Here is a 16,980-nt window from a genome sequence, read left to right on the forward strand (position 1 = left end):
TGTAATCATGACATTTGGTAGGGTGACTGACAGATATGAGAAACTAATGTTATTATTTTTAGAAAATTAAAGAAGGGGTTAGGATGGTTCTCCTTTTAATCTATAAGGGGGTTAAATACAGCCAGAAACTTTCATAACCATGTTGCCAGCTTTGTTTTTGATTTGTAAATGTATGTATCTATTACATATTCTTTATATTAAGTATAATACTAATTACATTTTAGTGATATATGTTCTGTCAAAAATTGCTAAACTATCTATTAACACCTAGTAATATGTATTAATGCAATTGTGATGAATGCAATTTAATTTACAGATTGATACAATGATTTATTTCTTAGTTTAATTACAGGCAAAGTTTTTAATGAGTCGGTGGAGATTTCCATGTTTATCGATTCATGGAGTTGAAGGCACAAATTCAAAAGATGGCTTTAAAACAATTTTACCAAAGAAAGTTATTGGAAAATTTTCAATTCATTTGGTACCTAATCAAGAACCAGAAAAAATATCAAAACTTGTCATTGATTATCTTGATAAGCTATGGATAATGAGAAGAAGCCCTAATACATATAAGGTTTGTTATTTTATACTTATGTGGTATTTTGAGTGTTAGCAAGTTAGAGAATAATTTTAATGAATTAACTTGTGTAAGTTGAAATTGGTTATTCTATTTAAGAATATTTTTCAATTTTCTGAATATTGCAATGGATAATAAACAAAACAAAATCAGAAATAAAATGTTACAATCAGAACTATTTAAAGAATTATTTAAAATTTAAAGTGAGTGTCACCAACACTTTGATTTAAGTAAATTACAAAGAAAGAGTAAACCTGAAAGACCACCTCTAAAAGCATTGTAAAACCTTTAAAAAAGATCAAAGGTGGCTTGTGTTGAAGAAATAAAAAACTTGCTGGTGTTGGACATCATCCTGTTAAAATTGAAATGAGGAATTATCCAAGATGTTGAGATGAAAATTGTTCATCATACCAAATAAATGCAAGTGCAAATGATAAATGTAAATGCAATTGTAGTCTGTTGAGATGTGAATCCCTCAACAGAAGGTTCAGTATGTGCTTTGGTTAACGGAGTTTCAATCAGTTACATGTGTTCAACAGCTTGTTCGGACTGAATGGAACATCGATCTCCTATGTCCAAGTCTATTTGTCAGTGGGATACAACGTTAAGACAGACTGTACTTTGTGTACATGATGCATTCACTGGTAGTCCTGGAAAGTCAAATAGGCAGGCTAGTTACAAACTGAAAATTCTTCGTTCCACTGTTCGTTCTTCGTTCACAACATTGTTTATAAGCAACTCTATTTGCGATTGTACAAGTTGCATCTCCTTCATCACATGACCGAATGACCACCGCCTATGAAATCAATTTGCTGCAGAGATTATGCACCGTGTTGAAAACAATCCTAATTATCTTTATAGTTATTTAGTGATGAGGCCACCTTTCATAGTGTAGGAAAGTTGCCACAGTTGTAGGAAAGTTAGGAACAGACACAATTGTCAAATTGTGAACTGAAAACCCCCTACATTGTAATCGAAAATGAAAGACACCCTGAAAGTCAATGTCTGGTTAGGACTGCACAAAAATGGCATCATTGATCAATCTCTTTTCATACAGCCCACTGTGACAGGACACACACACACACACACACACACACACACACACACACACACACACACACACACACACACACACACACACACACACACACACACACACACACACACGTACTTGAACAATACTTTCCCCAGTTGGTCCAACTGCATGGGCACCTAGATCTCCAGATATCACACCTTTGGACATTTTTTCTGGGGGATCTATTATAAGTTGTATATACCAAAGAAATGTTCGAGATTTGAATGATTTAAAACTGAGAATTGTTTAAGCTCTTGGTCTAATAATGCTGTAGATGCTCCTAAACACTTAGCAAGAGTTAGATATTGTTTAGACATCTGCTGAGTTACAAAAGGTGTATACATAGAACTTGACTAACCTACTTTAAAAATTGGTGAGTTGCTGTGTTAATTAAGACAAATTACAAAATTATATTAAGGTTCTTTTAATATAAGCTGTGACTTTTGGATACCTTTAATTCAGATATGCTATTATTATCATCATGTTTTATTACGACAGCTAGTTTTATTAACTTTTGATATATAATTTTGTGGTTTTTACATTTTACATAATAACTAAACTATTAGTTTAATAATAATAATAATAATAATAAAAAGGAATTTTTTTATTTATGTTTTTTCTAATTTCATTTTGGAGAAATTTTATATTTTTTAAGTATTAAACGACTTGCTTTCAAAATACTGGAACTTTTTTACTCTAGTACCTATCAGAGCCAGCAGTGTGAAATTTTTCCTATTTTAGTAGCATCTTTTTCAGTGTTGTTAATAACTAACAATCCACAATTAAAATAAAATACAGAACAAAATAAAAACATGTAATTTCAGAGAATATGTAATACTAACATCAATTAATAGTCACACATTTGCAGGAAGTGTTACTATACTACCAAAACAACAAAACACTTGTGAATAGATGACAGTTTGAAAATTTTCTCAAACAATATAGTGCTACAAAATTCTCTTCTCTCCTTTTCATCTCATAACCTCCTTACTTTTTTACTTTATCAATTTACCTAATTTTCAATATCCTATAACACCAGATTTAAAAGACTTTTATACTTTTCCTATTGCTCATATTTTGGTCCTGTAAAATGTTCCATTGTACTCTATGTAAATATTTTTAAGAATATCTTTATAATTCTTAAATCCAAGTTTTAAATACAATATATGGAAACAATACTTTGATATAAAAGTAAATGGCAATCTTGTAAAGAGACAAACTAGGTTGGTAGAATTGTATAATAAGATATTCAAGTTTAGTTAATTTGATAATATGATGTGCAGAAGATAAAAATTGTAGAGGAAAACAAAAATACTGTAGAATGTAGTAACTAGGTTAAGGTTATAAAATTGTAGTACAGAAAAGAATGGAAAAAACACTGACTGTTCAAATGACTTAATGATTCAAATGGATTACATAATCAGGACATATTTATTTTATTATCAGTTAAACTGTGCTTTATTTCAAAAGCATGAAATAAATGATTGATTCACTTTTAAAATAATGTAAATCTTTCTTCTCTAGGTCTTTTGAAGATAAATCGATTACTTAAATTTAAGTAGAACTATTTTGCTTTTCAGTTTTTATGTTATCCTTTTGTTCATTATGATTGGCAATGATTATTTTTGATAACTGAACTTTTAAAATGACAAATAATTTGGAAAACAGACAAATGTTTTCCAACAGGGAGTTTAAAATAAATGATGGTACATGTCCATTCCTTATTACAAACTACTTGTTCGTGAAAAGAAAACATTTGAGCAGATAAGTCAGTGTAATTCATGTATCAAATTTCCATACTGTTAGAAATATATATTAATACATATTAATTAATTATATTAATATATAGTTTGTATTATATTTTTTTTATACCTTATATATTCTTTTGTGGATCCATTTTTATCAGAAGTGTAATTAAAAAAATAAATGTTAAAAATTACAAATATGAAATAAGAGACCAATTTTCTTTCTAGCTAATTAAAACTCAGAATATTTATTTTTAAAATTACATCTGTGATGAAGGTGGATCAATGCTAAATACATTAAGATAGTATTTTTTCTTCCTTTTCTTCAAGTCTGACAGATTACCTACACCAGTCATTGATCTCTTATCCAAACTGATCTCCCCATGTTTTCTTCGATCTCCTTAAATGTCTCTTCTACCTCTGTGCACATTCATGAATAATTCTCAGAATTTAATCTGCATCCATTCTTCTTCTTCTGCAAGCCATGGTTGTCTACAATCATTAACTTTAGCTTTTACAAAAAAAAAGTTAAATTCCTGCCGAATATCCTTACTGGATCTTCTGTTCGGCTTTGTACATCCTACAGCAGCTCTCAAGAACCTTATTTTGTACTTTGCCATCTTTCTGTGCGGAGATACCACTGTCCATGTCTTGCCCTTAAATTAACAACCTGGTACTGACATTACTTTATAAAATTTCAGGAGGTTCCTGTCTTTATTTTTAAGCATCTGTTTCAATGTAGTTAGGTTTTCCATTTTAGTCAGTAACATTTTTCTTTTCTAAAATCTGTTATTTGATTAAAACTGAAATTGAATTCTCAACAGGCATATTTAGTAAACTGTGGAAAGCCATGGATTTCTTCAATTCACAATGAAAATTATAAAGCAGCTTGGAGAGCAACTAAGCATGCGTATGATGTAGAACCAGATATGATTAGAGATGGTAGATCCATACCTGTAACAGCTTTATTGCAGGTATATGACTTACCTTTTTTATTAATTAAGTTGGATTTATTTCTTTGTGTTTGATTTTTAACAGACATTTTTAATCATTCACATAGAAAGAAGTTAATGTAGGATAAAATTAGTGATTGTAAAAAGTTGAGTACGGACAGAATGCTGGCACTGTTTGGATGTTAAAAAATTAATTTATTGTATTTTATGGAAAGTACTGGAGTGCTAAAAGTTGTTTTGAGAATGAAGGCACTCTGAAATGCCTAAACTACAAATGTTAGAGTGGCAATGCTAGGAAGGGTAGGAAATAACACAAGTCAATTATGATAATCCTAGCAGACGTATAACATATTGACAAAATTAGTGCTTTGCCTAATTATTATCATGACAGAAATAATTGGATCATGCAAAGATTACAGATTTTAAATCAATTTCAGAAAAGGAGGAGATACTCAGCTTGCAATTTGACTTGCATAAATGTATTTACATAAATACATACATTGTATGTATTTAAATTCCATTAAATACACCACCAAGTACAGAATATGGAGATTAGATATACCTTATCTTAATTTTTCATGAAAGTACTTTTATGGAATCTCACATCCTCAGTTGTGATTAAAATATTCCATTATTGCAAAATAAAAATACTAAAATAATGAAAATTGTATAGTAATTTAAATGAGCGCTGCCAGCTACCTTATAACCAATACTTAAAATACAAAAGAGATACAAAAGAGTGAAAAATATACATAAAATATTTATATACTAATAATATCATTGAAAACATTACTAAAACTAAACAATAAAGAAATATTTAAACCAGCATATAAGCCTAATAACCACATAATAAAATAGTTTAAATACAAAACTAATAATAATAAAATAAACAATCTTAAATTTTACAAAATTAAATATAATGATTATGATTGTATTTATTTAGGAAAAGCAAATAGATCCTTTAAAACTACATTTCTTGAACATAATAGAAATTAAAAAAATAATAAATTAAGTTTTATCTAATATGGCAGACCATCTAATAAAAAATAAACATTTTATTTATAATATTAACACAAATTTAGAAATATCAGAATTAATAAAGATGACATAAAATTAAATATATTAGAAAAATATTACATATATTAATATAAATAGAATTTCAATTTGGTAAACCATCAGAGTTTGAGGGATACAGGTCTTATAAAAACTGCAACAGACATCATTTATCATTTATCATTTATCAACATCAATTATCATTACTTTAGCATTCTTATTTTAAGATTTTTATTTTTCAGTAATGTGATTATTTTAATCATGACTGAAGATGTGGGATCCTGTAAAAGTACTTTCACAAAAATTAGGACAAGGTATGGTTTTATCTCAATATTGTGTACAAGGAGCTTATTTAATAGAATTTAAATATAATTTAATCTTTTTTGTTTAGAATTTTTTATTTAAAGAATTTTTATGGTTATTTTAATTTATTTTTTGATTTTCTTGTCAATTTAATTATTAGTAGAGGAATAATATGAAGCTTAAAAAAATTAATTTTAGTAAAATAATATATATACTATCTTACTCTTTATCAAATAAATCTATTTGATGATTCTGATTTGATTTTGATGATTGTTTTTTATTTTGCATAGCAATTGCCTTCCAGTTTACTGAAGTAGAAGATATTAAAAAAAAAAATGTTATTTTCAAAATGTTTTTATTATTGTGTATTACTGATTTGCTGTCATAATTATACAACCTAAAGTCGTTCTGATATTTGAAATTTTGTCATTCAAAGATTCAAAAAACTTACAAAACTTAGGGTAAAAAATAATAATTTATTTTTTCAAATGCCAGAGAGTCTTAGCTCACACTCACTAGCAGTAAAAAAAAAAAAAAGCATTCTTTGTGTTTCTTTGCATTTCTTTCCATACTTTAATCAAGACATCAGGTTTCTCACTCTTTTTATTTCTTTAGAATTGCTTTTTTTCCTTGGGCAGTCTATCCATATTTTAAATCAGAAATAAATTGAAAACATGTAAAACAGACTAACAAAAAATGTGATGTGGCCACCACATGGCTTCCTTGTACGCCCCCTGTTAAATTACATATACACACTCATTTTTTTTAAATGAAAAATACATAAAATTTTATTTTATTAATAACTTCTGATATTTTTTCATATATATATATTTTTTATTGTTGTTATTAAATTATTATTTATTGTAAATTTTTTTTACAGTCTGAGGTTAATAATTATTAATAAATCAATATATTTAATTTAAAAAAAGGAGATGAAGTCAGATTTGAACTGATGTACCTTCATCAAAAATATTTCAAATATTTTGTAAGATCCAAATATTTCATAAATTAAAATTTTATTTGACTATAACTCTGGAACCAATGAAAATAAGTACCACTTATCATTGAAAAGCTCTCAATGAGGGCTTATTACTGCAGTTAAGAAAAAATCCAAATTTTTTGGATTTTGAACGCTTTGAACAATTTTGGTCTAGTTGATTGCAATAAAAAGGGGAAGTGTACAACTAAATGTTACAACAGTCCTAAATCCAAAATTTCAACATTCAGCTGCTAATCATTTTTGAGTTATGCAAGATTCATATACACATATGAGATATGTACATAAAGACGTCACGCCCAAACTAATCAAAATGGATTCAGGGATGGTCAAAATGGATATTTCCATTAAAAAAATCTGAAAACCGAAATTTTTCACGATCACAACACAAAGTAATAAATAAAATCAACTTTAAAAATTTAATTTAATAATAGATTTTAAATTCTTTAAAATTTAACTTTCTCAAGTCATCCCCCAATTAAATGTATGGTAGATGTTTTTATTTTAGCCTCTAACAAGCCAAAATTTAAAGAAGAATGAAGACTGTATTTTTCACTTTTTAGTAAGATTTTGTTTTAATTAGTTTATTATTTTTTCAAATATTTATCACTCTACCAGTAAATTTTTTATATATTAAAAATCCTTAAACTGATCCATTTCATCATATGTTACACAGAACTGTCCTCAATTCTTGGCAATAGCTGAGAGGTCGGTCTGCTATTGTTATTGCAGTATTCATAATTGGTACTGAATACGCCATCATTGATATAATGATAAAAAATTATTATACTGAGGAAGAAGCTGGCTATAGTTCTGAAAAACTTTTCTTAAAAATTAAGTGGAAAATTTTAATTATTTATAAAATAACTGATAAAGATTGAATGTCCTATCAGTCAAATTAATGCTTCTTTTTGTGGTACGTATTTCATAATGTCCACACAGGATGAAGTTGGGATAGTTACTTGTTGAACAGAGTTAAGTCAAGACTTATTTTTGGAGCATTTAAAGAATTACTTCAGTTTTTTATATTCAGTACAATTTAACACTGTTTAAATATTACTGATATAGAATAAGGACAGGTTACAACTACATAATGTTCCAAAAAGGTGAGGTTCAGCCTATGCTTGCAGAGATCATGTAAAGGATGGATAGTTCATATTATGAGTTCATAATAAATAAATGTCATTTTATTATTGTACTAGCTCTACCCGCCACGCTTCGCTGTGGCACATTGTGGTTTCATGGATGAGAAATGAGAAACAAAACAAAGCATATGTTTCATAGAAGTTTAATTTACAATACTTGTGGATATACAATATTTTTTTTTTGTTTTTCCACTGTCTGCATAGATATAAAGGCTATCTGGTTTGCCGACTCAGGAACACGCACATACAGTTGCCCATGTGAAAAGCATTCCGCATCTAAATCTAAACCACACAATTCTAAAGATTGACCGTGAGCTTTATTGATGGTGATTGCAAATGCCAATCCAATTGGGAATTGCAATCTTTTAAATTGAAATGGTGTATCGGTCGGGATCATGGGTATTCGAGGAATGAGGACATCTTCACCTTTGAAAGGTCCCGTTAAAATCGTTGCTTCCACTACGTTATTCATCAATTTCTTAACTGCAAGTCACGTGCCGTTGCAGAGTTTTGGCTGATTAGTATTCTGCAACAGGATAATTGTCATTTTTTGATTGAACCGTTGCTAGAATCAATCTAATGAGGAATGTTTTCCCAGTTCCTCCTGGCGCATCCAAGAAGAAGGTCCCCCCTAACTCCGTCTTTTATCATTTGCATTATGCGATCATAAATGCCTTTCTGTTCATGCGTTAATTTGGGAATGTTTGATTGGACATATGACTGAATATCACCAATGTTGTAAATCTCTTCACATCGTAAATCCACATCAAATGAAGCAATCGCAGCTCGGGTGGGTGCTGGCATTCCCAATTGACTAAGAACTTTATTCGCAATAGCTAAGCACTTGTCTTCAATATTTATCAATGCTTTGTTGTAAATGCCTTCTGTAAATTCCATGGTCATATTGGTATTTTCTAGGCGTACTGTATGGAAAATATTCTCAGCCATATACAATACTGAGATCTGAATTTAAGAGAGCATTAAAAGATTTGAATGGCAGAAAGGCTCCTGGAATAGATGGAATACCTGTAGAATTACTGCGCAGTGCAGGTGAGGAAGCGATTGATAGATTATACAAACTGGTGTGTAATATTTATGAAAAAGAGGAAGTTCTGTCCGACTTCAAAAAGAGTGTTATAATCATGATACCAAAGAAACCAAGAGCAGATAAATGTGAAGAATACAGAACAATCAGCTTAACTAGCCATGCATCCAAAAATCTTAACTAGAATTCTGTACAGAAGAATTGAGAGGAGAATGGAAGAAGTGTTAGGGGAAGACCAATTTGGTTTCAGAAAAAGTATAGGGAAAAGGGTAGCAGTTTTAGGCCTCAGATTAATAGTAGATGGAAGATTAAAGAAAAACAAACCAACATACTTGGCATTTATAGACCTAGAAAGGCATTCGATAACGTAGACTGGAATAAAATGTTCAGCATTTTAAAAAGATTAGGGTTTAAATACAGAGATAGAAGAACGATTGCTAACATTTACAGGAGCCAAACAGCAACAATAATAGTTGAAGAACATAAGAAAGAAGCCGTAATAAGAAAGGGAGTCTGACAAGGATATTCCCTATCTCTGTACTTTTTAATCTTTACATAGAATTAGCAGTTAATGATATTAAATAACAATTTAGATCCAAAGTAACAGTACAAGGTGAAAAGATAAAGATGCTATGATTTGCTGATGATATAGTAATTCTAGCTGAGAGTGAAAAGGATTTAGAAGAAACAATGAATGGCATGGATGAAATCCTACACAAGAACTACTGCATGAAAATAAACAAGAACAAAAAGAAAATAATGAAATGTAGTAGAATTAATGAAGATTGTCACACTGAATGTGAAAATAGAAGAGAAATGATTGTGGAGGTAGTAGAATTTTGTTATTTGGGAAGTAGAATTACTAAAGATGGACGAAGCAGGAATGATATAAAATGCCGAGTAGCACAAGCTAAACGAGCCTTCAGTAAGAAATATAATTTGTTTACATCAAAAATTAATTTAAATGTCAGGAAAAGATTTTTGAAAGTATATGTTTGGAGTGTCGCTTTATATGGAAGTGAAACTTGGATGATCGGAGTACCTGAGAAGAAAAGATTAGAAGCTTTTGAAATGTGGTGCTGTAGGAGAATGTTAAAAATCAGATGGGTGGATAAAGTGACAAATGAAGAGGTGTTGCGGCAAATCGATGAAGAAAGAAGCATTTGGAAAAATATGGATAAAAAAGAAGAGACAGACTTATAGGCCAAATATTAAGGCATCCTGGAATAATCGCTTTAATATTAGATGGTCAGGTAGAAGGAAAAAATTGTGTAGGCAGGCAATATTTGGAATATGTAAAACAAATTGTTAGAGATGTAGGATGTAGGTGGTATACCGAAATGAAATGACTAGCACTAGATAGGGAATCTTGGAGAGCTGCATCAAACCAGTCAAATGACTGAAGACAAGAAAAAAAATTGTGTAGTAAGGTGAGAAAATCTCACTTACTATTATAAATAATATAGCATTAATGTTATTTAAAAGTAAATTTTTAAAATGTCAAATCAAACCAAATTTTATATGTAACAATTTTTATAACTTACTTCAAAATTCTTTCTCATGCTTGTGTCCACCTTAAGTGGCTAGTGCTGCTGTTCTCATCCTGGTATCAACTGATGTTATTGTTAGCAGTTTTTTTTTGTTTTAATTAGGTAAAGAAGTACTAAGAAGGCAGTGATTGAAACGAAACTAAACTGCATCTGTTAATTTATATATGTATACATTGTTATTAATGTGTATAAATATCATAATGTTCAAGTGTTTAAGCTGCAGTAAGTTTTTAGTGTACTTTAAAATGTAGGCTGGTATCAATGTTATGGGATTTATGATTTGTTTTTATGAGATGATTGATATATATTCACTCTATGGCTCAATTGTTCATTATATCTTTGAAGCTGGATCCAATTTGATGCAAGTTGAATATTGTGCAGTCAGAGCAACTCAGTTTACATATTCCAGGGACTCTGTGTTTGTTTTAATGACTATGTACTGTGTATAAGAATTTATTTTATTTTGTTTATTATTCTGAACTCTATAGTATGATATGAAAAAAATACTTTAATGATTTTTTTCTTTTTAAAATCACATCCAATTTAAACTAAACAAAAACATATTACGCATAAAATGCATAGAATGATTTTCATCATTTTGTAAGTATATTGATTTAATTCACTAAAAACATGAATTGTTGACAAGACAGGTTAATAGGAAACTCGTGGTTCTAAATTTATGTTTTATCTAGCGTATTTTATTACCAGTTTTACTTAAAAAAATCTTCAGTACACAAATACTGAAAAAATGTCAGTTCTTGGACAACTTAACACTTTGGGCAACCACAAAATTCTGTTGTCATTAAAGAGGGGTCGAAGGTCATAAAAATGCAAAATTTGATACCTTGGTAACAGCTGGTACTAGAGTGATGGGACCAAGTTCATTGTGATCAGGATGATGTAATCTTTATTTTTAAGCAGCATTTAATAATGTGTTATAACTTTTAAACTTAATACAATTAAAAATTATCAAGAAATATTTTTAATACATCTCTTCTGATTTTTCCATTCAATTCATGTTGTTTATATTAACATGTTCAAATCTGAAAATAAAAACAAATGTAAACTTTGTAATGGAATATAATGTAAAATTATATACTGTTAGTATTTTAAGAAATAAGTGATAGAACAAAATTACTTTATTTGTTAATGACAGAAGGAAATTATATGCCATTAAACCTAATAACAATCTATTGTTACAAAATGAACTGTTTAAAAATTATTTTAAATAAAGAAGACGTTGCTTAATTGTCATCATAAGATATATACAAGTTGAAGAACTAATACTAAAGGCTTGTTTACTTAACACTGTAAGATAACCAAGAGCCAAAGAAGAAATTAACAAACAGATTGGTAGTCACCAACAGACCTTTCAGTCGGTACAAGATACTATGATTCCATTACAAGTTTTCCGCACTTTTATTCAGAATAAATTGGCTTTAATTGATGCAAATATCGAAAACAACTAATTAGTTAACAGATATAATGTAGTATTTTCAATCAGATGTACAAATACATTTTGCACCTAGTACAAAATCGTACCACTCTTCCTAAAAATAAAATTACATCATCCTGATCACAATGGATTTTATCCAATCACACTATGATCAACCATTACAAAGATTACATGCTTTAAAATGTTTAATTTTTTTGATGACCTTTGACCCAATATTTTGATAATATTTCATCCCTTTCTTATGAGATTAGCATTTCCTCCCAAAAGTCCGAGGTTGTCACTGAAGCAGCATTTTCCACTACTTACACATTCTTGGAATTTTTTTCTATCTTAAATTTTCACCAAAAAGTCTATTTTAATATTAATTAAATTTTTTTGTTATCTTTAAATTTGTCATCAATTTTTTTTCTAGGAACTAACTAGTAAGAATGTAGTGATGTTACCTTTAGGAGCAGGAGATGATGACTCCGATACAGAGAATGAGAAAATTGATGTACAGAATTTAATTTGTGGGGTAATTTATTGATACATTTTTTTATCTCTTATCATCAGCATAATGACATATGGTTAAATGTTAAAAAAAAATACAATTATAAATCTACTTACTTTCAGGAATACATGGAAATGCAACTCCAATAATTCACAGCTGTTATAGTAGCCTCTTAATCAATTATATAGAAACATGTTTTAATTTAATTTAACATGTTTTAATTTAACATGATAAGACAGGAAATAAATTTTTGTTAAATAAAATATCTTAGCCATTTTAATGGTTTTTGTAAATTAAAACTGGGATTTTTAGAATATATATTACTACATTTTTTAAATTTTAGAATTTCAGTAAATTTTATTATGCTTTCTTCTGAATAAGACACATCTTTTACGAGTATACACCTATTAAAATACATTGTCTTGTTTGCAAATTATATTCAATACAATTATTAAATCGTTAAATATTTATAGAAGATAGTTTTATTTTCTCAAAACTACAAAATTAAGTATAAAAGTGTTGATAAAAAAAATATTTGTTTAGTATAGCTGTGTTTTATTTACAAAATAAGTTCATTATCAGACTTAAGTTGAATAAATATAGTCATGACAATATGAATTTCCAATAATCTGAGGTGAATTTCTTAAAAATTACAAATTTACACTATTAACAAATCATTTTTTTCAATATTGTAAAATGTATTTATTAGACGTATAATTGTACTGGATTTTGATTCCTGGTTTTTTAAACTTAACTAAAACTGAATTTTATTGCAAGATTCTGTAAAATATTTTGTTGTTAAATAAAGTTTATCTAAGTGTCTCTCTGTATGTTAGAGGAAATTAATCTATGAAAATCTTTAAAAAACACAGACCCAATGAAATTTCCAAGAAATATTGTTACTATAGCATATGGACAATAACATGAATAATGATGTATGTTGTTCCTTACCATAAAAGTATTGTACTCAACTTTTTGTCATACCACAAACACAATTTAATGTATTTTCAATTTTATGTTCACTTATATAATATTTATATTCACATTGCTGGAAAGGGCGTTTTCCTGTAAAATATAGCCATATTTTCAATGTTAACTCCAGAAAGCTGAAAGTTTTTCTGCCAGCACTGATAACCAAGTTGGTCGTATTGGTAGCAAAAAGTTTTCTGCTGACAAGTATCTCAATTTCAGATTACGGCATCATATAATGAGGAAATGTAAAAAGCCCATGACTACCAAAAACATTGTTCTTCAAGGATTGCTGGCTTCTTATCTAGTCAAAAAATGCCTGGATGGATCAAAATAGTTTTAAAGCCTGGATCTTCTGTGTATTTGTTGTAGAAGTTAAAAAAGTTTCTTAATGAAAGAAAACTGTCTTGGAAGGCATTACTTTTAACTGATAAAGCTCCATCACACTCAGGTGAGAAAGTAACAAAAATGATGAAATAATGCAGTGGTAACATTAAAGCAATATTCTATTTCTAAATGTTGTTTGTCTTACTTCTTAATGTTGGTTGTCTTACCAAAGGCCATTGCAACACATGGGAAGTTAGTTTGTTTTACAATTGAAAGATGTTTTTGTATACGCAGGGAGAAGAGTCAAATGCAACATATTGAACAAATTTAAAAAAAAAATAATCTAAAAGATGCGATTTATTAAGTAGCAGATGCTTGGTGTGAAGTTAAAATAGAAACCCTAAAAAATTCAAGGAAAACATTATTTCTTCTATATAGACAGATAACTTTGTGGAAGTAGTTCTACAAATAACAATTTGACAGTTTTGTTACAAAAAATGCTAGATTAGAAAAACTCAATTGAGAAATCTCTGATGACAACATAATAAGAATGGTGGACCACCAGGCAACAAACAATGCAGGTAGTAAGGAGGAAGACAAAGGTGAAGTGACGCACCCTGACAAGATCATGTTTTTGGAAAACACACTACGCTAGTAGAACAGCATGCAGAAATGATGCTAAAAGACATTTTATTTCTTATAAAATGGAGTCATCTTGCAGCAAAGAAACTGTATCTTTAAAAAACTTGTGGTGTTGTCAGTATCTTTAAAACCCACAAATTTTAGTGGGCTATTTTAAAAAGTATTATACTCTTAAATTTACAATTTTATTTTTGTAATTTAGTATAACACATTGTTAAACACAAAAAATATTGCGTATGAGTATTACTACTATGTTAATTAAACTCAGCTTTCATAATATTGCCATCTTATAACTTTATTTTTTACATTTTCAATAATCTGAGAAGTATACGATTCACAGGATTTAACTTTCATTTTTTTACTCTTTGCATAGTGATGCAACTTTTTTGATCCCAGCCTTTTGCTAATGATAAGATATTTGTAATATTTAAATTTTTCTACATTTGCATTTACCTCCAAGAATATGTTCCTAGTAATTCCATTCCTATTTGTGCTATATTTAAATAGTTTACCAACAAAGTGTACATTATCTGTTAAAGTTACAGTATTTTTTATTTCATCTGTAGCAGTTTTCTTCCTTTAAAGATATTTTTCTAAATTCTTAATTAATTCTGTTCTTCTTGTCATTCCCTTTTTATATAGAGTAGAAAATATTTTTAAATTTGTGCTATTCTACTAATGGCAGGTCTTTTACACCACTGGTGTCACAATTAATTGTTTTTGTCCTATGCCTTCTCTTTTGTATTCATACTGCTTCATTTCTGACTTATTTTGTGCTGTTAGAGGGCTTTGTGTAAATATCTATCATTATTAGAGAGGATCTTTAATTCTTTAGTGCAGTGAAGTATGTTACAATTAATACATTTTTCATTTTGTTTACTAAGTGTCTGTGTTGTTTATAATGCAGTTTTCTTGTTAAGGTGTGCATGTTGTCTAATGATTTTGTTCAGTCATTATGCAAGTCTGTCAGCTAGAGTATTTCTGCAGTAAATCACATATATGTCTTCTTTTTGAATTTTGGGATTGCTTGAGGGTAGAAGCTAAAGTCCTAATTCGTTTTATGTTTTTATTTTTTTGTGAGTTTGGATTTGTTAGCGAGTTTTTGGGACTTGTAACATATGACACACCACCTGCAACCATTATGGATATGAAACTTAACGTATATTCAGGATCATGTTTAAATTCTGTGATATTGCCCCATGTGCTTTATACTGTTGTTTGCTGTTAAATTCTCTGTCAGTAGTAGTGACATGTACTGTCATCATCAGCATCATGAATTAATCTAACATTATAAAAATACTCTATTCATACTTTTTACTGTGTTAAGATTATTGGCAGTCTCACTTGCTAAGGATACAAACTCTTAGCTTCTTTAGTAGATTAATGTCAAGAAGAATGTTTTTCCCTTTAATAATTTCCCTGTAAACCTAGACAAACTCAGAAAAGTAGGTGTTTGTAACACAATTTATTTAGATAAATAGTTCTGTTAATTATAAAGCAGAAATAATATATTTTGATATTCCCTTTTATTTTAGTTTACATTTACCATATTTTCAATACTAATTCAATTCAATACCTTTGTTGTTTCAGACAAAACTAATGGCTGCATATTTGTATGAAATTGCTCAGTAAACAACATAACAGATAATTTCTTTTTTACCTAATTTGGTGATTGAATAGAAATGTTATACCCATTAATACGTGACTAGATAATTACAAGTTGACTGGATTGGTTTTGTTGATTCTTTAAATTCTGTATGATAGTTAACAATAAATTTGTTAGTAGCATTTGTGTAATAATATTCAAATTCTGTTGTGATTCTTGATTGTGTCTATGAGGGTTATTCCAAAATTTTAGGCACTTTAAGTGCGCTTAAAAAAAAATTAACCACTTTTACTGGCTAGAAATAAATTACTGGGTACTGCAATGTGATATCAGTACAATAGTCATCAGTGGTCTATTTTTAATAATTACAATTCCAAGAATTTAGAAAATTAAGTTTATAAAATATCTATAAACACTTTTTGCATAAAAGAAGAAAACTGTACTTGCGTATTAGCCCATTGATCATAACCATAATGATACTGTAACTTTGAAAATACTTCAAAGTTATGGAATCATTCTCGAATTTATATATTAAAAATATAAGCATTATGCTAATAATTATAGATATAAATTAACCAAACTTAACCTAACTAATTATAAGTAATGTTTTGATTATTCAAATAATATAACTGAATTTATTATTTAAATGCTCAAAATATTATAGTTGCTTCAGCGAATCTTTTTTTTTTATCTCCGGGACCACCGTTAGGTATTTATTCTGAGGATGAGATGAATGATTTGTAGCGTGTGTGAAAATGCAATGCCTAACCGGGATTCGAACCCGGGACCTCAAGATGAAAGGCCGAGATGACACCACTCGCGCCACGTAGGCTGGCGCCCCAGCGAATCTTTTCTTTTTCCTGTTTAGCCTCTGGTAATTTCAGATAATACTTCAGAGGATGAATGAGCATGATATGTGTGTGTGTAAATGAAGTGTAGTCTTATACAATCACAGTTCGACCATTTCTGAGATGTGTAGTTAATTGAAACCCAACCACCAAAGAACAATGGAATCCACGATCAAGTATTCAAATCCGTGCAAAAATA

General features: G+C 29.1%; 1 protein-coding gene across 1 annotated transcript in view; it reads left to right on the forward strand.

Moving 5' to 3' along the window:
- Nucleotides 1-15,959, forward strand: part of LOC142329179 (cytosolic non-specific dipeptidase-like) — a 37,590-nt gene extending 21,631 nt beyond the window's left edge. Inside the window, exons 5-8 of the mRNA XM_075373572.1 lie at nucleotides 353-574; nucleotides 4,222-4,371; nucleotides 12,312-12,413; nucleotides 15,918-15,959. Coding sequence (XP_075229687.1) covers nucleotides 353-574; nucleotides 4,222-4,371; nucleotides 12,312-12,413; nucleotides 15,918-15,959 — 516 coding nt within the window. The remainder of the gene's footprint in view (nucleotides 1-352; nucleotides 575-4,221; nucleotides 4,372-12,311; nucleotides 12,414-15,917) is intronic.
- Nucleotides 15,960-16,980: the final 1,021 nt, after the last annotated feature.

The sequence above is a fragment of the Lycorma delicatula genome, chromosome 8 (assembly GCF_047948215.1).
Source record: "Lycorma delicatula isolate Av1 chromosome 8, ASM4794821v1, whole genome shotgun sequence".
NCBI lineage: Eukaryota > Metazoa > Arthropoda > Insecta > Hemiptera > Fulgoridae > Lycorma > Lycorma delicatula.